Source organism: Lithobates pipiens, unplaced genomic scaffold, assembly GCF_037356315.1.
Source record: "Lithobates pipiens isolate NorthernLeopardFrog02 unplaced genomic scaffold, aLitPip1_a1.2 Scaffold_17, whole genome shotgun sequence".
In the NCBI taxonomy this organism is placed as follows: Eukaryota; Metazoa; Chordata; class Amphibia; order Anura; family Ranidae; genus Lithobates; species Lithobates pipiens.
Window position 1 is genome coordinate 7594259 of NW_027507755.1, and position 27495 is coordinate 7621753.

General features: G+C 44.5%; 1 protein-coding gene across 1 annotated transcript in view; it reads right to left on the minus strand.

Annotated features, from left to right (window-relative positions):
* PANX1 (pannexin 1) overlaps nucleotides 1–27495 on the minus strand; it is a 100066-nt gene that overhangs the window by 12910 nt on the left and 59661 nt on the right. The window contains exons 2-3 of the mRNA XM_077484970.1: nucleotides 20742–20881; nucleotides 9818–10032 (exon numbers count right to left, since the gene is read on the minus strand). Coding sequence (XP_077341096.1) covers nucleotides 9818–10032; nucleotides 20742–20881 — 355 coding nt within the window. The remainder of the gene's footprint in view (nucleotides 1–9817; nucleotides 10033–20741; nucleotides 20882–27495) is intronic.

The window sequence follows — 27495 nt, forward strand, 5'->3', positions numbered from 1 at the left end:
TGAGGTACCTTTAAACGGTGCTGCTGCGGGGGCAGACCAGCTGTGGGTAACATCATGACATACTGATCAGCGGAAGAAGAGGTTGTGAGGCAGATCCCGCCTCACAGACATGAACGCGCTTGCACAGTGCAGCAGCGGTTACTAGGCAGACCATCGGCAGTGACTGCTGTATCCTTTGGCTTGGCTGAGCACTGCAGAGTCTTGGAAACAACATAGTGTTGTGATCATGCAATAAATCACCCGTTTGGACGCTACTTGTGTTGTTCCATGGTGTGCTGGCAAATATCTTCACCATGACTTGAACCAGTATCCAGCTGGTTGTTGCTACAGCACCCAAATCTGAGAGCGCATCCAGGAACGTGTGCGATGGAAATATAAAGTAATACCTTGGTAAAGACTTGGGGTGCTGATGCCAATCCAAAGGGGAGAACCACAAACTGGTAGTGGGCTTCCTCAACTGCAAATCAAACTAACCTCTGATGCTGGAGGCATCTGGGTATGTGTCCTGGATGTCCAAGGATGCCAGGGAGTCCCCTTGATGGAGTGGAGCGACTACTACTGAGCGAACGGATTCCATTCTGAACCTCTGTACTTTACAAAGTAATTGAGGTCTTTCAGGTCCAAAACTGTAGTCCCCAAAAAGGAAGGAGTACGTCCAAATAGATTGGAGTAGAACCCCCTGAACCTTTCCGACTCCGGAACAAGCGCTATCACCCCGCAACTTAGCAGGTCCCTTACTGCCCCCATTAGGGCCTCCTGGCAAGCCGGGAGTAAGGGTACGCTGGAAGGGAAGAATCTGTTTGGTGGCCAAAAGAGGAACTCTATCTTGTAGCCGAAGGCAAACCCCCCCCCCCCCCCACCCGAGAGAGGGGTAAGGGGGCAAACCTTCATGCGGTAGCACTTTTGCTCGCAGGCTTGCGGTTCCAGGGACGCTTTTGTCCCTCAGAGGTCGTCCTGCCAGACTGGGATCATTTAGCCGAAGTCCCGGACGGACGAAAAAGCCTCTTTTGAGTGGAAAATGAGGGCCCTTGCCTACAACATGACTCCTTATGCCGCGTACACACGAGCGGATTGTATGGCGTACTTAGTCCGTCATACAATCCGACGGACAGTCCGTCGTACTTTCCACTGAACGGACTTGACCACACACGGATACACAAACAGTCCGTCGAAAGCTTGCGCGATGACGTGTACAGCACGTACGACGGGACTAGAAATAGGAAGTCCAAGACACAGCAAAGCACCCTTCCGCCGTGTAAATCCTTTCTGGGCATGCGCCATTCTTAGTCCGTCGAACTAGCATACTGACGACCGTATTGTCCGCTGAAACCAAAGTACGACGGACAGAATTTCGAAAAAAACAAAATACTTAGTACTCCGGACTTCACGCTGAAAAAGTCCGCTGAAGCCCACACACGAGCGGATTGTCCGCTGAAATGTGTTTCGACAGACTAAGTACGCCATACAATCCGCCCGTGTGTACGCGGCATTAGTCTTCCTGGCCTGTGGGAGCAAAGTACTCTTCCCACCTGTGACATTTTTAATAATGTCATCCAACGAGGCTCCAAAGAGCCACTCACCAAGGAAGGATAGATCCGTCAGGGCTTTAGATGCTTGGTCCGCAGACCAGCATTTTAGCCAAATCAGGCACCTCGGCACCACTGCTGACACTGAAGCCCTGGATAGCAGAGGAAGCGTATCCAGGGCCGCGTCACAAACGTACTTAAGGCCGTGCACTAACTGGTCTGCTAGTTCCATGCAGTCGGGAGTAGCCTGCTGCTTCATCGATTTGCGGTGCAAAAGTTTTGCTCATTCAGTGTTGTGTCTGTGACACAAGTGCTGTGGCCAGTACTGGTTGCATCGCGGACCCCACCACTGTAAACAAGGAATGGGCCACTGCCTCGGCCTTCCTGTCTGTAGGGTCCTTAAATGCAAGATTCCCCTCTACCGGGATCGTGCTTACTTTATTTAACCTGGATACTGGGTGGTCCACGACCAGAGGAGCCAATCATTTTTTAAGAAAGCTCTCCTCAAAAGGGGTAACGCACCGCCATACTTTTTGGGACCGAAAAAGGTCCATTACGGTCTTCCCCATTCCTTGTATATGAACTTATCTAAATAAGTCAGATACGGAAACACCTTAGGTGCACGGGCTGGCTTAAGGGACCGCTACTTCAGCAGAGGGACCTGCTGTATCCTGAATTTTCAGGGTATCACGCACAGCTGTGCTCCAACAAGCGCTTTGTCTGTTCGGTCCTGGTCAGCGTCATCTGAAGCAACAGACCAGGGGCCCGAGTCTGCGTCAGAGCTTTCCCCGGAGGACAGGGGCCGCTTTTTATCACCTTTAGGCCCGCACACCGCCTCCACCCTGCCAATGAAAGTTTCAAGGACCGCCGACAAAGCGTCCAAAGGCACTGCACTGTTTGCAGATGAGCTGGTTGCAATTGCAAAGAGTTCTGGGGAAGAAACACTAGTTTCTGAAGCCATGCTGACCCACCCTGTCTGCCACCCTTGGGGACTTAGGACAGGTGCACAGTCCCACCCTCCTAGCTGCTGCAGACTGAGGGGCCCCTACCGCAGGACTCACCACCCTGACCGAGTTCTGCGAGAGCCCTCTAGGGGACCTCTGGCTACAGGTCCACACGCCGCTCAGCAGCCCATCATGCAGCATCCCCCACGGTGGGGGGGGGGGGAGACAGGGAGAGAAGAGAGGGAGGGAAGGGACCTCCGAATTGACCTCCCAGGTAATGCCCAGTTGCTCCATCTCCAAGGCAGGAAGAGCTGTACTTACCATCCAGACGAGTTGGGGACATCCCATCACAGACCCACTCTCCGATCAGTACTGGGTGGCTGTTGGCCACGGCACACTGTGACAAAGACATCAGTATTCCTGGTCACATGTGTGTCCCTATAGCGTTGCGCTCACCGGCTGCCCCTGGAGCCTGAGGGGCATGTCATGGCCGACCCAGTGCGTAGCTAGGGTCTACACATGCTCGATGGCCAGGCTGGGGAGACTACAAGGATAATGTTATCCAACCTGTCACCCAGGCGGCTGTTGATAGTAGATCACAGGATCAAAAAATCTTGCGCAAAAAGGCAAACGTATGCAAAAAAAAAAATCCCAGGACCGATGGTCCCACAGGGTTCTTAGGTCCATCTCCTTCACTAAGCAGAAAAAACGACTGATCTGCAGGAAGCAGGCTGAGGGGTTGTTACTGGAGGGACCACCCCCTGGGCAGAACTGTATAACATGTTCTGCCTAGTCTTCTCCTGAAGGTGGCGTAACAACCCTATGGTCAAGAACAGCCTTTCAACCTTTTCAACACAGAGGAACCCTTGAAATAGTTCTCCGGTCTCAGTGAACCCCTGCTCAAAATTAGAAATTTACAACTCATGATACATTAGTATGATGGTCAGTGGAAGAATGGTCCTTACAAATTGTGGTCTTTGGGAAGAATTACCTCCTTACAGATAAAAGATCAATGGTGTCAGTGGGAACTTATCTGAGAGGCAGAAATTGCCCAATGCTGAAGGAACCCCTAGCAACCTCTGGAGGAACCCTAGGGTTCCACTGAACCCTGGTTGAGAATCACTGGTCAAGAATAATGGAGCTGTGTCTGTCAGTGAACGAAAGTGAAAGTCAGTGGTACACTTCAAGAAAAACCGAGGAAAAAAAAAACATAACAAAAAGGAAACAACTGACTGCCCAAGGATCGGCCAATTGGAAAAGCGGTAGAGCAGGATCCTAAAGTAGAGCTAAAAATATTGTGAGCGGGCAGGCTCTAAATTGCAGCAATGCTATGCTCTTCTGCAATAATAAAAACGTTGTGCCTGTTGGCAATCTTCTTTAACCACTTCAACAACTGGCATTTTCATCCCCTTCCTGCCCAAGCCAATTTTCAGCGCTGTCACTTTTTAAATGACAATTGCATGGTCATGCTACTTATTTATTTTTTAAAGTGGTTGCAAAGGCAGTTTTTTTATTCTAATGCATTCTATACATTAAGATAAAAAACCTTCAGTGGGCAGCAGTGTCCCCCCCCCCCCCCAGCCCCCTAATACCTGAGCCCATCTAGGTCCAGTGATGTTGCATGAAAATCTCTTCTGCCCGGGACACCTCCCATCATTGGCTGAGACAGCAGCTTGGCATGCCACTGGCTCCCAAGGCTGTCAAAGTCTTTCAGCCAATGAGGAGAGAAAGGGGGCAGGGCTGGGCCGCAGCTCCGTGTCTGAATGAACACAGGGAGCTATGGATTGGCTTGGGTTCATAGCAAGCTGTTTGCTGTGGGGGCACTAGACAGGAGGGAGGGGCCATGATCACAGAAGAGGGACCCGAGAAGGAGGATTGGGGCTGCTCTCTGCAAATCCACTTCACAGAGCAGGTAAGTATAAGATGTTTGTTATTTTTAACTTAAAAAAATGAAATTTTACAATCACTTTAAGACAGATAGAGCTTTATATTGGTGGTATTTAATCACCACTGGCTTTTTTTTTTTTTTGCTAAATTAAAAAAAGACCAAAAAATAAAAGAATGTTTTTCTTCGTTTCGGTTATAAAATTCCTTTTATCCAAGGAACAAAAAAAAAAAAAAGAGAGGACTGTGGATGAGGATTTAGGTACTCAGCATCTCCGGTTAAAACAGCATTTTTGTTGGGTGAGTACAGTCCTGCGTGCATCTTCAAGTTGGATTAACCTACTGATTGGGACCAGATCTACATCCACCGTATGTCGATATAAGCTTGTTTGACTCACGGCTAATGGCCTGTGAAATCCATCACCGTCGGTAAGAGTACCCCATCTCTTTCCTCATTTTGTGTATATGAAGGCATTATTTAGAGTGTTGGTCCAAAATCAAGAGGCAACCTAGAGATCAAACGGAACTACAATATTAATATATATTTGTTTGCATGAACTTTTTTGCATATATTAACATGAACTCTATACGTTAAAATATTTCCATTTGCATTGTTGCCTCTGATAACCTTTTTTACAGGAAATTTGATTATATTGTTTTATTTATCCTTACCATTTAGTGATCGTTTGTGTTGGCTTGAGAAAGTCAACATATAGGTAGTGGATTTTTTGGCCTCGTTATTCCTATTTTTACACGTTTACACAACCTTCAGGGTTTACGCGATTTTGTGTGTTTTACGATTTTGCATTATATTTTTATTTTGTCTTAGGCTTGATTCACACTGTTTTTTGATGCATTTTGCAGAAATGCAGGGAAATTTTTTTTTAACATGGGTTCCCCTGGAACATGTTCACATCAATGCATTTTAGTACCTCTGCGTTTTTGGAAAGGGCGGGGACTTTTTTTCCCCGCAAAATGCAGTGTTTCGCATGTAACAGAATTCAATGGACCTGCATCCAAAACGCAAGTACCGCGTTTTTAACCGCAATTTGCGTTTTGTGTTTTTTTTTTTTTATACTGTATATAGCGGTTTGCTAAGGAGAGGGTCGGGAAGCCGGCCGCCACATCCTTAGCAACCGATGAGTCATCAGCTGTCAGCTGACTTCCCACTGAATAAAAAATAAAATAAAAACACATGACGTGGGGTTGCCGCCCCCCCCCCCCCCTCCCCAGGTCCATATCAGGCCCTTGGGTCTAGTATGGATTCGGAGCGGACCCCCACGCCAAATTTCTTTTTTAAGGACCCCCCCAAAATCCATACTTGACCCTTATTCGAGCATGCAGCCCGGCAGGTCAGGAAAGGGAGGGGACGAGCGAGCGTACCCCCCCCCCCCCACCAGGCTGCATGCCCTCAATATGGGGGGGGGGGGGTGGGTGCTTTGAGGCAGGGGGACTCTGCGCATATATAGCAAAAATTACACCCCAAAATACATTCTGCTACTCCTTCTGAGTATGACGATACCACGTGTGAGACTTTTACACAGCCTGGCCACATACAGAGGCCCAACGCCTTCAGGCGTTCTAGGAGCATAAATTGCACACCTCATTTCATTCATACCTATCACACTTTTAATGGTCCTGGAGCACCAGGACAGTGGAATTACCCACAGAATGACCCCATTTTGGAAAGCAAACATGTATATTCTATGAGGCATGGGCTGCAGATAGGTACTCGGGTACTCGGATGGACTGCGACAGGTACTTGGGTACTCAGATGAACTGTGAGTGACAGGTACCCTTTATGGGGGGCAATCTGTGTGTTGGTGTGTACTGTAAGCAGTAACGAGATGTTACCGCAATCTCCTCCTCGGAGTGCGAACCCGGTAACATCTCGTTACTGTAGTTCGTTGACATTTAGTGATCAGCTGTGAAAGGATCACAGCCGACCACGTGGGTAAACAGACAGCCAATGCCAGTGCGGTGACAAGCAGTGTTCCCGGAAACACGTCTCCACTGACGTGCACGCGCAGCACACAATGCACAGTGGGGAGGAACCATCTGTGATCAGCCGTGACTTCATCATGGCTGATCACGTGGTAAACAGCCATGCACAATGGCTGTTCACCCCCCTTGGTGGCAAGCGGTGTCTCCGTGACACGCTGCCACCAAAGGAACAGGGATGCGTGCACACAATCACGTGCATTCCCTGCTTAAATGGGAGGATGTCATATGACGCCCTTCCACAACGAGAGCTGCGCCACCTGGCCGTCATATGACAGCAGTTGAAAGAGAAAAACTGAAATATCACATGGTCCCAAGTATTCAGACCCTTTACTGTGACACTCATATTTAACTCAGGTGCTGTCCATTTCTTCTGATCATCCTTGAGATGGTTCTACACCTTCATTTGAGTCCAGCTGTGTTTGATTATACCGATTGGACTTGATTAGGAAAGCCACGCACCTGTCTATATAAGATCTTACAGCTCGCAGTGCATGTCAGAGCAAATGAGAATCATGAGGTCAAAAGGAACTGCCTGAAGAGCGCAGAGACAGAATTGTGTTAAGGCACAGATCTGGTGAAGGTTACAAAAAGATTCTGCTGCACTTAATGTTCCTAAGAGCACAGTGGCCTCCATAATCCTAAAATGGAAGACGTTTGTGATGACCAGATTCCTTCCTAGAGCTGGCCGTCCAGCCAAACTGAGCTATCGGGGGAGAAGAGCCTTGGTGAGAGAGGTAAAGAAGAGCCCAAAGATCACTGTGGCTGAGCTCCAGAGATGCAGTCGGGAGATGGTAAAAAATTGTAGAAAGTCAACCATTACTGCAGCCCTCCACCAGTCGGGGTTTTATGGCAGAGTGGCCCGACGGAAGCCTCTCCTCAGTGCAAGACACATGAAAGCCTGCATAGAGTTTGCTATAAAAAAAAAACACCTGAAGGACTCCAAGATGGTGAGAAGTAAGATTCTCTGGTCTGATGTGGCCAAGATAGAACTTTTTGGCCTTAATTCTAAGTGGTATGTGTGGAGAAAACCAGGCACTGCTCATTACTTGTCCAATACAGTCCCAACAGTGAAGCATGCTGCAGAGACAAGATGACGTTGCAATTGAGGGAAATATGAAGTGCAGGGAATATCCTGGACATTAACCTTCTCCAGAGTGCACAGGACCTCAGACTGGGCCAAAGGTTTACCTTCCAACAAGACAATCACTCTAAGCACACAGCTAAAATAACGAAGGAGTAGCTTCACAACAACTCTGACTGTTCTTGAATAGTCCAGCCAGAGCCCTGATTTAAACCCAATTGAGCATCTCTGGAGAGACCTAAAAATGGCTGTCCACCAACATTTACCACCCAACCTGACAGAACTGGAGAGGATTTGCAAGGAGGAATGTCAGAGGATCCCCAAATCCAGGTGTGAAAAACTTGTTGCATCTTTCCCAAAAAGAATCATGGCTGTATTAGATCAAAAGGGTCCTTCTACTAAATACTGAGCAAAGGGTCTGAATACTTAGGACCATGTGATATTTCAGTTTTTCTTTTTTAATAAATCTGCAAAAATTTCAACAATTCTGTGTTTTTCTGTCAATATGGGGTGCTGTGTGTACATTAATGAGGGAAAAAAATAAACTTAAATGATTTTAGCAAATGGCTGCAATACAGTGGTGTGAAAAAGTGTTTGCCCCCTTCCTCATTTTCCTGTTCCTTTGCATGTTTGTCACACTTAAGTGTTTCGGAACATCAAACCAATTTAAACAATAGTCAAGGACAACACAAGTAAACACAAAATGCAATTTGTAAATGAAGGTGTTTATTATTAAAGGTGAAAAAAAATCCAAATCATCATGGCCCTGTGTGAAAAAGTGATTGCCCCCCTTGTTAAAACATACTATAACTGTGGTTGTCCACACCTGAGTTCAATTTCTCTAGCCACACCCAGGCCTGATTATTGCCACACCTGTTCACAATCAAGGCATCACTTAAATAGGAGCTGCTTGACACAGTAAGGTCCACCAGAAGATCCTTAAAAGCTACACATCATGCCGAGACCCAAAGAAATTCAGGAACAATTGAGAAAGAAAGTAATTGAGATCTATCAGTCTGGAAAGGGTTATAAAGCCATTTCCAAAGCTTTGGGAATCCAGCGAACCACAGTGAGAGCCATTATCCACAAATGGCGAAGACATGGAACAGTGGTGAACCTTCCCAGGAGTGGCCGGCCGCCCAAAATTACCCCAAGAGCGCAGCGACGACTCATCCAAAAGGTCACAAAAGACCCCACAACAACGTCCAAGGAACTGCAGGCCTCACTTGCCTCAGTTAAGGTCAGCGTTCATGCCTCCACCATCAGGAAAAGACTGGGCAAAAATGGCCTGCATGGCAGAGTTCCAAGGAGAAAACCACTGCTGAGCAAAAAGAACATCAAAGCTCGTCTCAATTTCTCCACAACACATCTTGATGATCCCCAAGACTTTTGGGACAACATTCTGTGGACCGATGAGACAAAAGTGGAACTCTTTGGAAGGTGTGTGTCCAAGTATATCTGGCGTAGAAGGAACACTGCATTTCATAAAAAGAACATTATACCAACAGTAAAATATGGTGGTGGTAGTGTGATGGTCTGGGGCTGTTTTGCTGCTTCAGGACCTGGAAGAATTGCCGTGATAAAAGGAACTATGAATTCTGCTGTCTACCAAGAGATCCTGAAGGAGAATGTCCGACCATCTGTTCGTGTACTCAAGCTGAAACGAACTTGGGTTCTGCAGCAGGACAATGATCCTAAACACACCAGCAAGTCCACCACCGAATGGCTGAAGAAAAACAAAATGAAGACTTTGGAGTGGCCTAGCCAAAGTCCTGACCTGAATCCTATTGAGATGTTGTGGTATGACCTTAAAAAGGCCGTTCATGCTCGAGAACCCTCTAATGTAACTGAATTAGGACAATTCTGCAAAGATGAGTGGGCCAAAATTCTTCCAGGACGCTGTAAAAGCCTCATTGCACGTTATCGCAAACGCTTGGTTGCAGTTGTTGCTGCTAAGGGTGGCCCAACCAGTTATTAGGTTTAGGGGGCAATCACTTTTTCACACAGGGCCATGATGGTTTGGATTTTTTTCACCTTTAATAATAAACACCTTCATTTACAAATTGCATTTTGTGTTTACTTGTGTTGTCCTTGACTATTGTTTAAATTGGTTTGATGTTCCGAAACACTTAAGTGTGACAAACATGCAAAGGAACAGGAAAATGAGGAAGGGGGCAAACACTTTTTCACACCACTGTATAACAGAGTGAAAAATGTAAGGGGTTCTGAATACTTTCCGTCCCCGCTGTAGATTTATAACCTGTGTGGCCATTCCAGAATAGATTTCAATAGAGGTTTTTGTGCAGAGTTCAGAGTTCAGCTTTACATATTTTTGTAACTCAGATAAGAAGGCTCATTAGGCAGGCTGGTACATTTACCTCTGTGCCAGGCTGTCATTTATCACTGGGGAGCTGGCGCCATCCTTCTTGCTGGTTATGCTGTTGGCAGCTTTGATGGCCCTGTTGTAAGACTTGTCCAGTTCCTCCATGATGAATTTCAGATCAGAGCAGAGATGAGGAGCCGCTGTGAACCTCCAGAATAACGTTGGAAGGTACATCAGTATTGCCACTAGCAGCAGAATATATGGGAAAAACTGTGGAGGGAAAAAAGAAAATCGATCATATACCGGCTGTATGTCATAAGTGGGAAGTGACATAATAAGCCCCCCCCCCCCCTTTTTTTTTGCTGCAGTTCAGTAAGGCCCCTTTCACACGGACATGTCCATGTATGGATAAAACCTTCGAAAAACAGCGCTGGTCTAAACAAAGTGCTAGACAAATATATATGAAAAAATCAAGTGTAAATAAAACAAAAACTTGATATTAGTGTTAATACTGACAGTAGTAAGTTCTTGCTGCAACCCAATGCGAGACACACACAATATACAACAATAAAAAAATATGGCTGCGCTAAAACTTATAAAACAAAATTATAAAGTGACATAATTTTTCTAATTTACAAAAAATCCCAAAAACATGCAAAAATAGTGCCAAAGTAATAATTTCCAGGCATATAAGCAGTCCAAAGAAAAGGAAAGATGGATAGGATGCTGAATCTTAGTCCATTTTCGGTGACTCTCAAAAACCACCCTTTACACACGTAGCAGGTGCACCCAGAGGAGAAAGAGATTATCCACCACCAAATTAGAGGAGGCTTACCAGCTGTCAAGATCTCTTTTTAAGGAGATCATACGGGCTTGTAAAATGTTACGTTCCTGGTCCCCACACTGGGCTCTGTTGGTAACCCCAATCTATCTGCTCCCTCTTTACGGTATATCTCGTTCCACCACATTCATTTAGTACGGCAAAGAGAGAAGAAAAAAAGCTCCCATAGCATAATTCCGTAAAGATTTATTAAAATATAAAAAGTAAAGTAACAACTCACGAATTCCCAGCAGAGTGTAAGCGTATAGCGTATAAAAACGAGCTCTCTCTTGTTTGCACTGCCCGCCCTTCCGGATTAACGTGGAAATGCGGTGACGTCAGCACGCCGCTCACCCTACGTCGTTTCGTCAAAAGTGACTTCTTCCTACCCCAGGAAGAAGTCACTTTTGACGAAACGACGTAGGGTGAGCGGCGTGCTGACGTTAGAGGTCGACCGATATATCGGCCGGCCGATATATCGGCCGATATTTGCCGTTTTTTAAATAATCGGCATCGGCCGATTTGAGCTGATAAAAAGCCGATTTAGAACTACAGCGGGACTTTTCTATTACAGAAGTCATTTCAGTCAGTGTAAGTTGACTGAGTCGTCATAGCAACCCTTTCCTCCTCTCTGGGCAGGCTGCCAAGAAAAGAACAGAATGATACAATGTTTACACTTCAATGAATGAAGTCATCTCTGTGTGTAGAAGTTCTCAGTTTAACCATTTAAAGACTAAATCTTTTCTGACACTTGTTGCTTACAAGTAAAAATCCTGTATTTTCTGCCAGAAAATCACTTAGACCCCCCAAAAATTATATATAGTTTTTTTAGCAGAGATCCTAGGGAATAAAATAGCGGTTGTTGCAATATTTTATGTCACACGGCATTTGCACAGAGGTCTTTCAAATGCATTTTTTTAGGAAAAAAATACACTATTTAAAAAATAAAAATAAAATAAAAACAGTAAAGTTAGCCCATTTTTTTTTTCGTACAAAAGTTTTGACTACCTGTTTTTATTTAATATACAGGTTTTTTTTTTTTTTTTTTATCTAAATCATACATACAAGTAAACTGATTGGAGGTTTGTTTTGTTTAATAAATGTTTAAATGTAAGAAATTTTCTGTATCACTTATGAAGGCTGCTTTCACACTGGAGCGGGCAGGCGTTGATGGTAAAACGCAAGTTTTAGCGGCTCTTTACCATCGTTTTAGCGGTGCTATTTGGCTGCTAGTGGGGCACATATAACCCAGCTAGCGGCCAAGGAAGAGGTTAAATGCGCCCATGAAGCACTGCTGCCAAATCGCATTGCATGCGCTTCAGCAGTGGTGCCCATTCATATCAATAGGCAGGAGTGGTGGAGGAGCGGTATACACCACTCCAAACGTGCTGCTTGCAGGACTTTTTTTTTAAGATCCTGCCAGCGCATCGCCTCAGTGTGAAAGCACTTTGTCTTTCACACAGACTGCAGGGGAGCCATTTTACAGGCGCTATTTTTAGCCCAAAAGCGCCTGAAAAACGCCCCAGTGGGAAAGGTGTGTTAGATCAAGGGGGATTAAAAAATAAAATAAAAAAGGAAAAAAATAAATAAATAAAATAAAATCGGCCTAACATATCGGCCCAAAAAAAAATCGGCATCATATATCGGCTATCGGCCGCCATGATTTCTAAATATCGGCATCGGCATCGGCCAGAGAAAAACCCATATCGGTCGACCTCTAGCTGACGTCACCGCATTTCCACGTTAATCCGGAAGGGCGGGCAGTGCAAACAAGAGAGAGCCGGCCGGCTCGTTTTTTATACGCTATACGCTTACACTCTGCTGGGAATTCGTGAGTTGTTACTTTACTTTTTATATTTTAATAAATCTTTACGGAATTATGCTATGGGAGCTTTTTTTCTTCTCTCTTTGCCGTACTAAATGAATGTGGTGGAACGAGATATACCATAAAGAGGAAGCAGATAGATTGGGGTTACCAACAGAGCCCAGTGTGGGGACCAGGAACGTAACATTTTACAAGCCCGTATGATCTCCTTAAAAAGAGATCTTGACAGCTGGTAAGCCTCCTCTAATTTGGTGGTGGATAATCTCTTTCTACTCTGGGTGCACCTGCTACGTGTGTAAAGGGTGGTTTTTGAGAGTCACCGAAAATGGACTAAGATTCAGCATCCTATCCATCTTTCCTTTTCTTTGGACTGCTTATATTCCTGGAAATTATTACTTTGGCACTATTTTTGCATGTTTTTGGGATTTTTTGTAAATTAGAAAAATTATGTCACTTTATAATTTTGTTTTATAAGTTTTAGCACAGCCATATTTTTTGAATGTCCATGTATGGAGCCCGCTCTGCTCAGTGGGGGAATCGCTCCGTTGATCCTCACTGAGCAGGAAGATGACAGGTCCATCTCTGCACACTGCGGTTTTTAAATTTTTGGAAAAATCTTGCCCCTGTTCCCCCCCCCCCCCCGCACTAGCATGGGGGGAACAGGGGCACTTTTATTTTTTATTTTTTTATTATTATTAATATGTTTTTTTTCCACACTGTTTTTTACATTTTTTATTTGATCACTTTTATTGCATTATCCTTGTCACAGTAATAGGCAGTGACAGGTACTCTTTATGGAGAGATCTGGGGCCTAAAAGACCCCAAAAAAATTGATATTTAAAACAGCTTACCTGTAAAATTATTTTCTTGAAGTACATTATGGGACACAGAGCACCAAATAATGACTATCTGGGTTTATATGCTACTTTCAGGTGAATGGACACTGACAACCAATAGTAAGAAGGTTCCTCCCAAGTACTTTAGTTTTGTAGTAAGCAATGAAGATCCCAGAAAAAAAAAAAAAAAAAAAGAGGAGGGACATCTGTGTCCCGTGATGTACTTCAAGAAAAGGATTTTACAGGTAAGCTGTTTTAAAAATCAATTTTTCTTTGTCGTACATCACGGGACACAAAGCACCAAATAATGACTGACTATCTGGGATGTCCTAAAGCAATGCATTTGGGGGGGGGTGGTATTCTTAGACCCCATCCGGGCGCAGGATTTATAAGGCTGCTTGCAGCACGCTGCACGCTGCAGCTTCTTTTGAGATCTAACATCCACCTGGTAAAACCAGGTGCACGTATGAACCGAAGACCAATCGCCCGCTTTGCAAACCTGAGCCACAGACAGACACCAGCTGGCGCACTGCCCATGATGTATTAATTCCTCTAGTGGAGTGATATTTTAGATACCGAGGTGGAACCTTGTGCTTTAAACCATAAGCCTGGATAATGTCCTGGCGAATCCATCTAGAGATGGTTGAACTAGTCGCTGCCTGTCCCTTCTTGGGACCCTCCGGCAGGACAAAAAGGGAGTCAGATTTCCGAAATGGAGCAGATATCCTTAAGTAAACCTTGATTGCTCTCACCACATCTAGTGAGTGAAGCGATTTTTCTTCCTTAGACTTAGGATTTGGAAAAAAGGAAGGCAGAATGATATCCCGGTTCAAATGAAAACCACTTTAGGCAAAAACTCTGGACGGGGTGCAAGACCACCTTATCCGGATGCAAGAATAAAAAAGGTTCGTCAGAAGAAAGGCCTGCCAATTCTGACACCCTTCTAGGCGAGGTTATGGCCACCAAAAAAAATGATTTCCTAGTCAATAGGATCAAAGGAATATGCTTAATAGGCTCAAAGGGTTGAGCCTGTAAGGCTGATAGTACCAAATTCAGGTCCCAGGGACATAAGGGTGGTTTTACTGGTGGCCTCAAGTGCGTTACCCCTTTTACAAAGGTTCGCACTAAAGAATGGGATGCAATTGGCCTCTGGAAAAAAGCGATAAGGCAGAGATTTGACATTTTAATGTCCCTGAAGCTAGGTTAACATCAACTCAACTCAACTGTTTGAAGAAAGGCAAGGACCCTCCCAATCGTATACCAGCGAGGGTGCCATTTCCTCACCTCGCACCAGGAAATGTAAGACTTCCAGACCCTATAGCAAATCCTTCTAGAAACTGGTTTCCTATCGTTTATTAGAGTAGACAAAACGAAACATCTAATACCACGGTCTTTTAGTATTCTGTTCTCAATAGCAATGCCATCAAATTTAGCGACCGTATAGAAGGTTGGAATATGTGACCTTGGGATAACAGGTCCAGACGGCATGGGAGACATGATGGGTCTCCCACTGCCATCTTCACAATCTCAGTGTACCACGACCTCCTGGGCCAACCTGGGGCCACCAGGTTTACTGGTTTTTGTTCTTCCTGAATCCTGTGTAGCAGGTGTGATGAATTCTGGATCAGAGGGAAGGCATAGATTAGGAAATACTGATTCCAGGGAATCACAAACAGGTCTGTCCCGACAGCAAGTGGAGCCTTGGTCCTGGATACAAATCTTTCCAGCTTGGCATTGAATCTGGATGCTAGAAAGTCCACATCTGGGTTCCCCCAGTGCTGGCAGATTTGAAGAAAGACTTTGGGATGAAGGGACCACTCCCCCGGCAACAATTGCTGTCGACTTAGGTAATCTGCCTGGCAATAGTCCACACCGGTATAAAGACCACTGAAAGAAACGGCGCATGCCTCTCTGCCCAAGTTTACATTATTCACCTTCTTTTGGGCTGCTTGGCTCCAGGTGCCTCCTTGGTGGTTGATGTATGCTACCACCATGGAGTTGTTTGACTGGACTCGGACAGGAAGACCCCGCAACCTGGATGTCCAGAATAGGAGCCAGGCGGGCAGCCCGAATTTCCAACAGATTGATGGTTAAGGTCTTCTCCGCTTGGGACCATACTCCCTGGATGGAAGCCTCCTCCTCCAGGACTGCTCTCCAGCCGAGACAGCTGGCGTCCATAGTCACCACTTTCCAGGCCACAGGCGGAAAGGATTTTCCACTTTATAAGTTGCTGGTTTTTGACCACCGAGAGGTCCCATTGTACTTGTGGGGATAGAGACATGGGATGATCCAAGGTATAAACCGTCTTGTCCCAGGCTTTCAGGATATTGTTCTGGAACATCCTGGAATGAAACTGTGCATAAGGGATTTCGTTGAAAGACGACACCATCTTGCCCATCAGCCTTATGCACAACCGAATTGAAGGCCTCTTTTTTTATTTTCCGAACCAGTTCCACTATGGAGCTGACTTTTTCGGGAGGTAGAAACATTTTTTTCTGAGTGGTGTCTAGGATTAGGCCTAGATATAACAAGACCTGAGTTGGACGGAGGGCTGATTTGTCCATATTCCCTATCCAGCCTAGAAATCGCAGAAAATGGACCATAGTTGCAACGTTTCTGACTAGGATGGGACAAGTTTGGTGCTTCAACAGAAGATCATCCAGATATCTTACCGAGATCTTCCGGGACCTTAAAAATGGCAAAACTGGGGCTAAAATTTTTGTGAAAACCAGAGGGGCCGTGGCTAGACCGAATGGCAATGCCACAAACTGGAAATTACGCCCCTCTACTGCGAAACGCAGAAATTTCTGATGTGGACCGACGATCGGTACATATAGATACACTTCCTTGATGTCTAAGGACGCCAAGTAATCCCCGTTTCTCAGGGATGCTATTACTGAATGGGCCAACTCCATACGGAAGCGTTTAGAAAGGGGTTGAGGGACTTGAGGTCCAGAATGGGCCTTACCTCCCCGTTCGGCTTCGGCACTGTGAAAAGGTTTGAGTAAAGCCCTTTGAACCTTTCTTTGTGCGGAACCTGGATAATTACACCCTGTTTTTCCAGACGCTCTAAAGCCAAGAACAGGAGCTTCTTTTACCCTGGTTCTGATGGAATTCTGGACCCCAGAAACTGAGTTGGGGGAAATTCCCAAAACTCTTTTTGTAGCCCTTTGTTACAGCAGAAATGACCCCCCTGTACTGAACCAGTTTCTCTCAAGTGCCTGAAAACAGCCGAAGTCTGTCCCCCACTCAGGGGCGCCCCTTCACAGGGTAGATTTGAAAATCGGACTTGGCTGGTTTTTGGGTCCATGATCTTTTTTGACCCTGAGGTTTTTTTAAACTAGGCGGCTGAGGCCGTCAATACCGCCTGGGAGAAGAAGCACTAGGCCCTGGAGCGTTGGGAATTTTAAAGGAAGGCTGCTTATTCTTCCTTTTAACGGGAAGTAATGAGCTCTTTCCTCCTGAGATTTTTTGGATATATTTATCCCGATCTTCTCCAAAAAGACGTTCCCCATGAAAAGTGAAAGCTGCAAGCAGCTTTTTGCATAGCATTTCGGCAGACCAGTTCTTTAACCACAAGATCCTGCGCATATGTATGGAAAGTAGCGCCAAACGGGACATCTGCTGGAACGAGTCCTTTAATGCATCTACTGCAAAACATAAAAGCACAAGGAAGCTCTGACAATTCTTCGGTAGCTTCCTCTTCAAAAGGTAGGTTCCTAACCGGCCTTTTAAACGATCCTTCAGGGACTGGCAGATACCGATAGCTGCCACTGCTGGTTGTACCGCTGATCCAGCAACCGCAAAGGAAGCTTTTAACAAGGACTCCAGTTTTTTATCTGCTGGATCCTTAAAAACCTGGGCATTATCCACAGGAAAGGTTAAGCGTTTATTCACTGAAGAAATGGCTGCATCCACCAAAGGTGTAACCCACTTCTTCCTGAATTTCTCCTCTAGGATATAAAAAGGGAAAACCTCTTTGGAGGCAAGTATATCCTGTCAGGGTGGTACCAGACAGCGTAAATCACCTGTTCCAATAATGGATGCAAAGGGAACGCATGGGAACCTTGCTGAGGTTGCAAGGATCCTAAAGTAGAACAGGAGAGTCCGAGGTCCTGAACCAGGGGTAACTTAAACCCATCTCTTACCATTTCAGTTAGAGACTGGATAAACAATTTCTGGGACTGGGAGGCTGAAATTGGTCCCTCAGAACTCGAATCCTCGGCCGAGGAATCTTCAGCCTCTCCTTCCTCCTTATCCTTTGTGGCCACTTCCTCCATGTCCTCTGCCCATTCTGGTTCCAGATCATCTGGACCCATCTGGCTAAAAGAGTCCTGGTGCTCGAGTGACTCTCCACTGGGGCCAGGCTCAGGAGAGGGAAATGTATGACGTTTCTTACCTCCCTGTGTTACCGTGGCAATTGATTGCGGCCCTGGTGCACGTGCAGGACACATACAGGATAAAAGCATACAGTCGGCTGTCATCCTATAACACCAGACACAGTGGGACACAATGGCGCACCTAGGGTCTCTTGCTGACATACACACACATAATATTAAGGCATCCCAGTGGGAGTATTCACCACCCATGCTGCAGGACCTGAGACAGGCCCAATCTTCCCCCATCACGGCAGGTAGCGCCTCTGAGGACCTTCAAGGACCGGGTCCCCCCCCCCCCTTGGACCTGTAAGGCACCCTTGGCCAATTAAGACCAGGAATACCATTGAACAAGGGTCCAGAGTCATAAAGGACACATTACATGCAAAGCCCCGTTCTTGAACTGAGGCTCGGGTACCATTAATTTTAGCCTTTTTGCCATCTGAATGGATCCGATATAACATCCTTACTGGGACATCATTGAAGAAATTTGAAGAGCTTCAACAGCCGTGACCATTACCTTCAAGACACTGGCAAAAGAACAAAGGTAGTATATAAACCCTGATAGTCATTATTTGGTGCTCTGTGTCCCTTGATGTATGATAATGAAATCCCTCCTTTGCACTTGAAAGCATTAAAAAAAAATGGCAAGATCTGCGTTTTTGAATACTTTTGATTCTTCTAAAACAGACGCCTTTAAGACTCCAGTAATCCGGAAGCGATGTCATGACGTCGCTTCTGGGTTACTACAGCCGAGACCCGATCAAAGCTGATTGCGGCTTTCTTCGGGTCTCCGGCCAGCCAGTGGAAGTGCCGGCTGGTCGCTTGGGTCTATCTTAAGACAAAAGAGCCCGGGCGAGTTGTAGAAGGCAGCGGCGGAGGGGACACTGGTTGTAATAACAATTGAGCATCGGTTGTTATTGCAAGAGAGCCGACCATTGGCTCTAAAAATAAAAACGATAATGGGGCATCACCCCGGGACAACCACTTGAAATCAAATCGTATGTGATTTGGCGGCAAGTGGTTAAAAAAACAATGATCCAGAAGCATTGTTAGAAGCCTCAGATGCCAACATTTTTTGTCATAAGTGCTTTGTTCTGGTTTCAGAATAACGGTTGTTTCCACAGCGTGGCTATAAAGCTCTAGGAATCTAGAAAAAGATCCAGAAATGTGTAAATGGAAGGCTTCATCCAAGTGTCCTCAGCAAAAAGTGAACTTACGATTTGGCTATGCAGAGTGAAGCGACAGATTCCAAAGTATAAACACTGATGAGACATAACATTATGACCACTGACAGGTAACGTGAACATTTATTATCTCCCTACAATGGCATCTGAAAGTGGCTGGGATATATTAGGCAGCAAGTGAACATGTTGCTCCTGAAGCTGATGTATTGAAAGCAGAAAAAAAAAAATGGGCAAGCATAAGGATTTGAATGACTTTGATAAGGGCCAAATTGTAATGACTAGATGATTGGGTCAGTGCAACTCCAAACCAGTAGATCTTGTGGGATGTTTCCAGTGTGCAGTGGTCAGGGCCTAAAAAGTGGTCAAAACAAGGTCAACCGGTGAACCCACAATAGCGTCATGGCTGACCAAGGCTCACTGATGCACCTGGGGAGTGAAGGCTAGCCTGTTTAGTCTGATTGAATAGAAAAACTACTGTAGCTCAGATTGCTGAAAAAGATAAAAAGAGAAGTACAGCCAGAGCTCGTTTGGCTGGGATTCTTCTATAGATTACAGGAGTGAAATTTGTTTTGCAATCCTGTGACCAGTTTTCAACAGAGAGTGGACTGAAGTAGGCTCTCTGCTGACGTCACCAATATCAGTCCAGGCACCGCGTCATCCCGATAAAGTCTGGATCCACCAAGTGCCTGGACTGACACCCATCTCGGTGAAGAAAAAGGTTGATTGCTAGGCCCTAGGGTGGCAATCAAAACACCCAAGTTACAATTTGTGCCACATCCTATTTGTAATTGAATAGTGTAAAGAAAGGGATGGACTTTATAGGCACGTATAAAAAATTATTACAAAATTTATTAAAGGTTCACAGATCATAAATACAGTTACAAAATGATGATATAAATAAACAATACAGACAAGAAAAAAAGAAGGGACCCAAAGGTTAACAGAAGCTCCTGAAGAAGTGATTTTTCAATCACGAAACATGTTGAGCAATAAGCGCTTTTTAAACCAAACGGGACAGGTGAACACCCCATCGTGTTATGCCACACTCCAGTGGAAGTTTTTCAGAATTAGTTCTCAATACTCCACAGGAAGTACACAGAAGTGGCACTTCCCTTCCTTCTGGGGTTAACCCTTGGGTCCCTTCTCTTTTTTTGTCTGTATTGTATATTTATATTATAATTTTGTAACTGTATTTATGATCTGTGAACCTTTAATACATTTTGTAATCATTTTTTATACGTGCATATAATGTCCATCCCTTTCTTTACACTATTCACCCATCTCAGCGAGCCCCTGAGACACCGATCCCCACCCCTCCACAGCTCAGCTCTCCAATGAGCGTGGAGGAGCAGAGAGGAGAGCTGCTTATTGACACTTTTATTGCTGTCACAAGGAATGTAAACATCCCATGTGACAGTAATAGGCAGTGTCGTGTACTTTTTATGGAGGGATCGGGGGGTCTATAAGACCCCAAACCCCTCCTTTGCCCTTAAAAGCATTCAAAATGCCAAGTTGGTTGTTTTAAATATTGTCTTTTTTTTTTTTTTATCTGGCACCTTTAAGGCTCCAGTTATCCGGAAGTGATGTCATGACATCGCTTCCGGGTTATTAGACCTGAGACCCGATTAAAGCTGATTCCGGTTCTGGTCGCTCAGGCCTGGCGGTGGGACAGGAGAGCCTGGGCGAGCTGGCAGAAGGGGGGAGAATGTCCCCTCCCACTGCTTGTAATAACAGGCAAGCGGCTGCTTAGCCACACTGGTTGTTATTACAAGAAAGCCAATCGTCGGCTCTAAAAAAAAAAACAGTACTGGGGTGATGAACGTAGCTGCACTACCCCTTGAAGCCGAGAAGGCCACATATTTGAGTTACGTTGGCATCAAGGGGTTAATCACAGCCCTGGTCTTCCTGTAATAGCACAGCATTGATCACTCTTACCTTGTGAAGCCACAGAGGGATGTTCCCCGACTCGCTGTGTGACAAATGTTTCTGCTGGACGGCGGCCCAACAAAAGGAGTCCACATAGGCAGCCTGTCTCCAGGAGAAGGTGCTGGGGGCGAAGCAGCTGATCTGAGCACCTGTCACCAAACAGAGAATACGAGTCAATGTAAAAGTGCACCTGTCATAATGCATTAATAAAACACAGAATGCTCATAAACAATTAAAGATGAAATACGATTATCCCAGTTGAATGCCGATACACTTACACAGCCAAAACACTGTACATTATATACAACATAACATCTGCCACAGTATATTTAACCACTTCAGGCCCAGAAGGATTTACGCCCTTCCTGACCAGAGCACTTTTTGCGATTCGGCACTGCGGCGATGTGCATCGTGACTGCGACATTATGGCGGACACATTGGACAATTTTGACACATTTTTGGGACCATTGGCATTAATACAGCGATCAATGGTATACAAATGCACCGATTACTGTAAAAATGTCACTGACAGTGAAGGGGGTTAACACTAAGGGGCGATCTAGGGGATAACTGTGTTCCCTGGGAGGTGATTCTAACTGAAGGGGGAGGGGACTGACTAGTGGAAGTGACGGATCATGGTTCCTAGCTAATAGAAACACATGATCTGTCACTCCTCTCAGAACAGGGAAGTGTGTGTTCACACACACATGTTCTGTGTCTCCTGCTCATGATCACTCGTGGCTAGCAGTCATCGTGACCATCGGCTCGTGCAGGGGAGCCAACCTGCCAAAGTATAACTGCGGCGGCTGGTCAGGAAGAGGTTAAAGCTGATCTCTGGAATTATACAGGATGTATATAGCGCCAACAGTTTATGCAGCGCTTTACAACATGAGGGTAGACAGTACAATTGCAATATCATTTAATACAGAAGGAATCAGAGAGCCCTGTTCATTAGAGCTTACAATCTAAAAAGGGAGGGTCAAGTGATACAAAAAAGGTAATAAATGGGGATAAGTAGACATAGTCTAAATACAAGAGTCATGTGTATTCTTCCTTAAAGTGTTACTAATGCCGGCCATACACGGTTCTAATTTCGAAAGAATTTTCTTTCGAAAATCGTATCTAAGAATTTTCGTATGAATTTCGCACCATTAGTGGGCTGCAGCAACAGCCGATTTTCCTGCGGAAATAAAATTCGAGGAATCGGACATGTTGGAAATTTTTTGAATTTTTTAGAAAAACTAACGATTTTCTAATCAATGATGGGAGAATCGTGCGAGAAACGTAATAAGAAAAGAAAATTTACGGAGAGAAAAGAAGATTCCCAGCCAAGAAAATTCTTTTCTGTAGCAACATAAGGTGAAATTGAAGGCTTGGTTGGCCGAATTTCGAAAATCAATGGTGGCATCATCGGATCACAAAAAAAAGAATTTTCTGATTTTGAAAAGAAAATTCGTTCGAAATTCGACCGTGTATGGCCTGCATAAAGGCTTGTTTTTTTTTGTAATTAAAGTGGAAGTAAACTCCCCTATCGTTTTCAGCCAAGGAAGCTGCAGTCTTTGCCTCTGTTTAATCTCCAATTGCTATCTTGCTGCACATGTGATTCGTTATGACACCGGCCATTGGATGGTTTGATAGTTTGACTGAGAGCACAGCCAATGTGCAGTTAGAAAAAAAAAAAAAGGCATGCCGGGAATGCTAACTGTTTAAATCCATGGGTTTACTTCCACTTGAATATAACAAACATTTTATACTTACCTGCTCTGTGTAATGGTTTTGCACAGAGCAGCCTGGAGCCTCCTTTTCTGTGGATGTCCACACGGAAAGCCACTTTCCCTGAGGGGCACACTTGTCTACTTGCTCCAGAGACCAGCTGCTGCGTCACTTATAGAATGCATTAAGGAGAAAAACCTTAAGGCTTTACAACCACTTTAAATTTTGGTGTGCTTTGTGTATTTCTTCCAGATCTGTGCAGTAATCCAGCGTGAAATTTTACCTCTGTGCCAGAGCTTCGTATAATAAAGACCACTCACTGCTACTCTCTCTCCTTGGGCAGGGTGACTGGTCTCGTCTCCGCCCCCTTATGTAGTTTTCTGCAGGCAGCCTGTAGTGGGTGGGGCCTGCTGGGCCCCTCCCACAACTCTGCTCTCTGCAGAGACTATGCACAGCACTGTGATAAGGTTGCTGCTAGAGTTACACACTAATATCGGTGTCTGCAAGGGCATTAGGTGCACAAAAGAGTGGATTTTTGTTTAACCTTGGTGTCTAATGAGGAATATATTTAAATTAAAAATTGTATGCCTAGAGCTCAGCTTTAACTCTGCTCAGCCAGTTTTCAGATTCACCCCCCCCCACTAAAATCAGTGATACTTTTGGGTTTAACTTTGGCTTTCTGTGTCATTTGTCTGTTCACTAACCATTGACTCAGCATTGTGATTATGCTCCCTGTTTAGTATCCAGGCATGGCGATATAGAAACTGCAAACAGGAAATAATGGTGTCCTCTTTCTGACTGTGCTGTCCGGCAGGTGTGAAAATTAGAAGAAGACTGGCTGAACAGGATAACAAATCTTTTGGTAGGTTAAACAGCTATAATATATATATATATATATATATATATATATATATATATATATACATATACATATACATATACATATACATATACACACACACACATACACACAGCAGCTAAACCAGTAAAATCTATGTAGGAGGATTGGTTTCATCTGTGTGTATCATCTATGTGAGGGTTTACAAACTTATAATTTGAAACGCAGTGGGTTGCCCAGTATAAAGATTTTTCATTGGTCACAAAAAAAGGTGTGGTCACATTTTATGAGCCAAATCTGACTGATTTGCATACTAGCAAATAATGAAGTTACCTTACAGGGTCTACAAATAAAAAAAAAAAATGGTGTAGTTTACTACCGCTTTAAACGGTTGCTGACAAAAGCACAACAATATACGCGAATGGGCGTATAGGCATGCCCCCTTTAAGATGCTGTATTGTTGGCTCGTGGGTCCTGGGTACTTGATGTCCGCCGGTGTCCCGCAATCGTGTCACGGAGCGCCAGAATGGGCAGATGCCTATGTAAACAAGGCATTTCCCCATTCTGCCTAGTGATGCGACAGATCTACTGCTCCCTGTCATCGGGAGCAGTGATCACTGTCATGTCAGTGGTAGCCCACCCACCCCCCCCCCCCATAGATAGAATCACTCCCTAGGACACAGTTAACCCCTTGATCACCCCCTAGTGTTTAACCCCTTCCCTGCCAGTGTCATTTATACATCAACTAGTGCAAATTTTTTAGTACTGATCTCTGTATTAATGACAATGGTCCGACAAAGTGTCCGATGTTGACGCCATAATGTCGTAGTCACGATAAAATCACAGATCGCCGCCATTACTAATAAAAAAAAAAATTACTAAATGAAAATGCCATAAATCTATCCCCTATTTTGTAGAAACTATAACTTTTACACAAACCAAATCGATATATGCTTACTACGATTTTATTTTACCAAAAATATGTAGAAGAATACATATTGGCCTAAACTGGGGAAAACAAATTGTTTATATTATATATTTGGGGGATATTTAAAAAGTAAAAAATACTGTTTCTTTTTCAAAATTGTCACTCTTTTTTTTGTTTATAGCACAAAAAATAAAAACTGCAGAGGTGATCAAATAACACCAAAAGAAAGCTCCATTTGTGGGGAAAAAGGATGTCAATTTTGTTTGGGTGCAACATCGCATGATCACACAATTGTCAGTTAAAGCGACGCAGTGCCATATCGCAAAAAGTGCTCTGGTCAGGAAGGTGGTAAATTCTTCCGGGGCTGAAGTGGTTAATACAAGTTTTATTTTTTCTGCATCCATTCCACCAGTTCACTCTGACATTATACTGCACAACACCGCCCCCCAGTGGTCACAATCTATAAATGATGTATTCCGCTGTGGCTTTTACATACAATAATAGTCAATACATTTCTCTCGGAGTTCACTTATGCTTAGCACATTCCTCATTTACTGCGCTCCTTGAAGCATAAAGGCCAGGATTTAAGGGATAGATGCTTTCTTGGTGAACTTAAGCTTTCTTAATGCGTTACCAGCTGTTAATTATGGAAATCCTAACCATATGAGAATTACAGTCCTTCAATTGTGCAGCTTTGACATAGGAAGCCATGGAGAACGAATGACACGCATGAACATAAATGGCAAATTGAATGTATTAAAGCAGCGCGTGACTGGGGGGACATATGACATCCACCCAGAACGGCAAAGCTCCTGCTCAGCCATCACTTTGCTATGGGCCAGGAGGGAAGCAGTTAAAAAAAATGAAAATAAAAATATAGGGGGCAAATGCACAAGGCGAACAATGGTGGATGTGCTTTAGGATAGCGCTGCTCCACTGATCAGTACAGGGGCATAGATCTGCCTGCAATAGAGGGACTCCCAATACTTCCCTCAGCCCCCATACCACCAGCATGGCACTGCCGGTCTGTCTTCAGTACCCAAGGGGTGAGGACAGAGACAGCCAGTTGAGCTCCCCGGCCCCCTAAGGAGACATTAACACCTATGCAGGCCTCAGACAAGTCGAAAACCAAACTAAAATGTCTTGTTGATCCTCAGGTCTCGTTTTTCTTATCATTTGTGTGCCAGCTGCAATGCAAAATTTTCGTGTCACAATCAGAAGTGCCTGATCCAACATTTTTTTTTTTTTTCTTAAAAAAATCCAACAATCAATCATATGCGCCATTTCCATTTTTCAATCAATATAACGTTTGTTTTTTTGACTCGTCTATGGCCGGCCTTACTATCTGAAATAGACCAAATGCTACAGAAAGAGCTCCAGTCTACTTCTAAAGCGATTATTGATCATCTCACACTAGAGAAATCAGGAAGACCGGCCAGAGGACGGAGTTGGAGACTGGGATGGGACAATGCAGTCACCTTCCTTACAGCACATGATGAAGAGCTGGTGGTGGTTAAGGGACAACAATGCCACTCTCCACTACAAATCAGAAGACCTGGAGAACAGATCTCATAGATCTAATCTATTCTTCAGAGGTATCCCAGAGACTAATTGATCTACAATCTACCATTATGGCTTTCATACAAGAATTGCCAACTTCAAACCCGACTGACTGCTTGGAGTTAAAAAAAAAATGTAATTGGTTTGGTTGCAAAGCAGAATTTCAAAGTGGAACTGACCTTACATATGAAGATTTGCTATGTTATAGGGAAGATTTAGAGAGGTTAATTGTATATAAGCAGTGCACTGAAAAATGTACATTTGGTTTTGAATTCCTTCTGAAAAATAGAGTACTTTCTGCTGTGTGAGGGTGCCTAGGCACTCCTGCTTTGTAACCTTATAGCTATATATGTTCAGTGTGAGATCAAAGGCACTGCTGCCTCTGACTGCTAGTCTCCAGAGATTTGGAGTGAGATGCTACTAACTGTTGTGATCACTGTTCTGCTTGCTGGAGGTTCTGAAATGAGGAAGCAAAGCCCTGCCTCTACCAAGATGGATGCTCCCACAAAGACACAATGCAGAACAAGGCATGGTAAGTCACTAACAGGGAAAAGATCAGCTGAAGTGAGACCACAGGTGAGTGTCCTCTTGTCTGCCTTGATTTGGGAAACAGCTTCCAGAGTTCAATTCCCCTTTAAAGTGTGCTGACAACTTCACTCTGGGGATAGAGAATTGAGCCATGATATAGAGAACATTTCATAAATGATTTAATGTCTAATAAACTCTGGTTGGATAGAAAACAGACCCATCACAGAAACACTGACAGAGTCCCTGTTGTCAATCTCATGTCCCCAGGGATGTCTCTCTTTAGTTGGTATGGAAAGGGAGGGGAAAAAAAAAAAAAACCTTTCCACTCAACTCCTGTCCTTTTTTTTTGATGGGACAGGTGTTGGATTCTAGGTCTACTTCCTTGTGGTCTATATTGTGGGTACGTGTGTGACATGAACTCTGCCCATTGGCTGTATAAAGTAGGGATGCACCAATTTATCAGCTGAAAATAGGGTCATCAGCGTTTTGCCAATAATGGCATGACGTGTCATTGACTTTGCGTCCCATTGACTTCAATGCAAAAATCGCACCCCATTGACTGCAATGCAGAATCATGCCCCATTGACTGCAATGCAAAATCGCTCCCCATTGACTTCAACACGCCAGCCACATGAATTACATTTTTTTTGTAAAAAAAACTGTCTGTTTTGGTTTTCGGCCAAGTGCATTCTGCATTTTTGGTTTCGGCACTGGAATTTTAATTTCTGTGCAGCTCTGTATAAAAGAGTCCATCATAGGGTGCTGAAGCCTTCAAGTGTTATGTCATGACACAAGGGGCAAAACACAAGACTGGCTGGATGAGCAGCAGAGAGAACAGAGAGCAGCGTATGACCCCCGATCACCACTAAAAAGGAAGAGGATTCAGGTATTATTAAAAAAAATTAAAAAATGTAAACTTTATTTTAATCCAGAGTAGTGCTTTATTATAACATACAGATTTATGCTTATTTTAAGGGTGAATCAGGTCTAGTCCTCCCGGGTGCAGGTTTCACTATCTGTTTAAATAAACTTTGTACATCAGAATGAGCTTTCATGTCTACCTTGCCTCTATAGTCTGTGAGCAAGTCAAATTTGTTGAAAATACAATCCCCGCTGCGCTTTTCTTTTCTCTTGAGTCACACCAACCTAGAAAGCCAAGTGACATTTATGACAAAGAGAAGAGAACACTGCGCTCA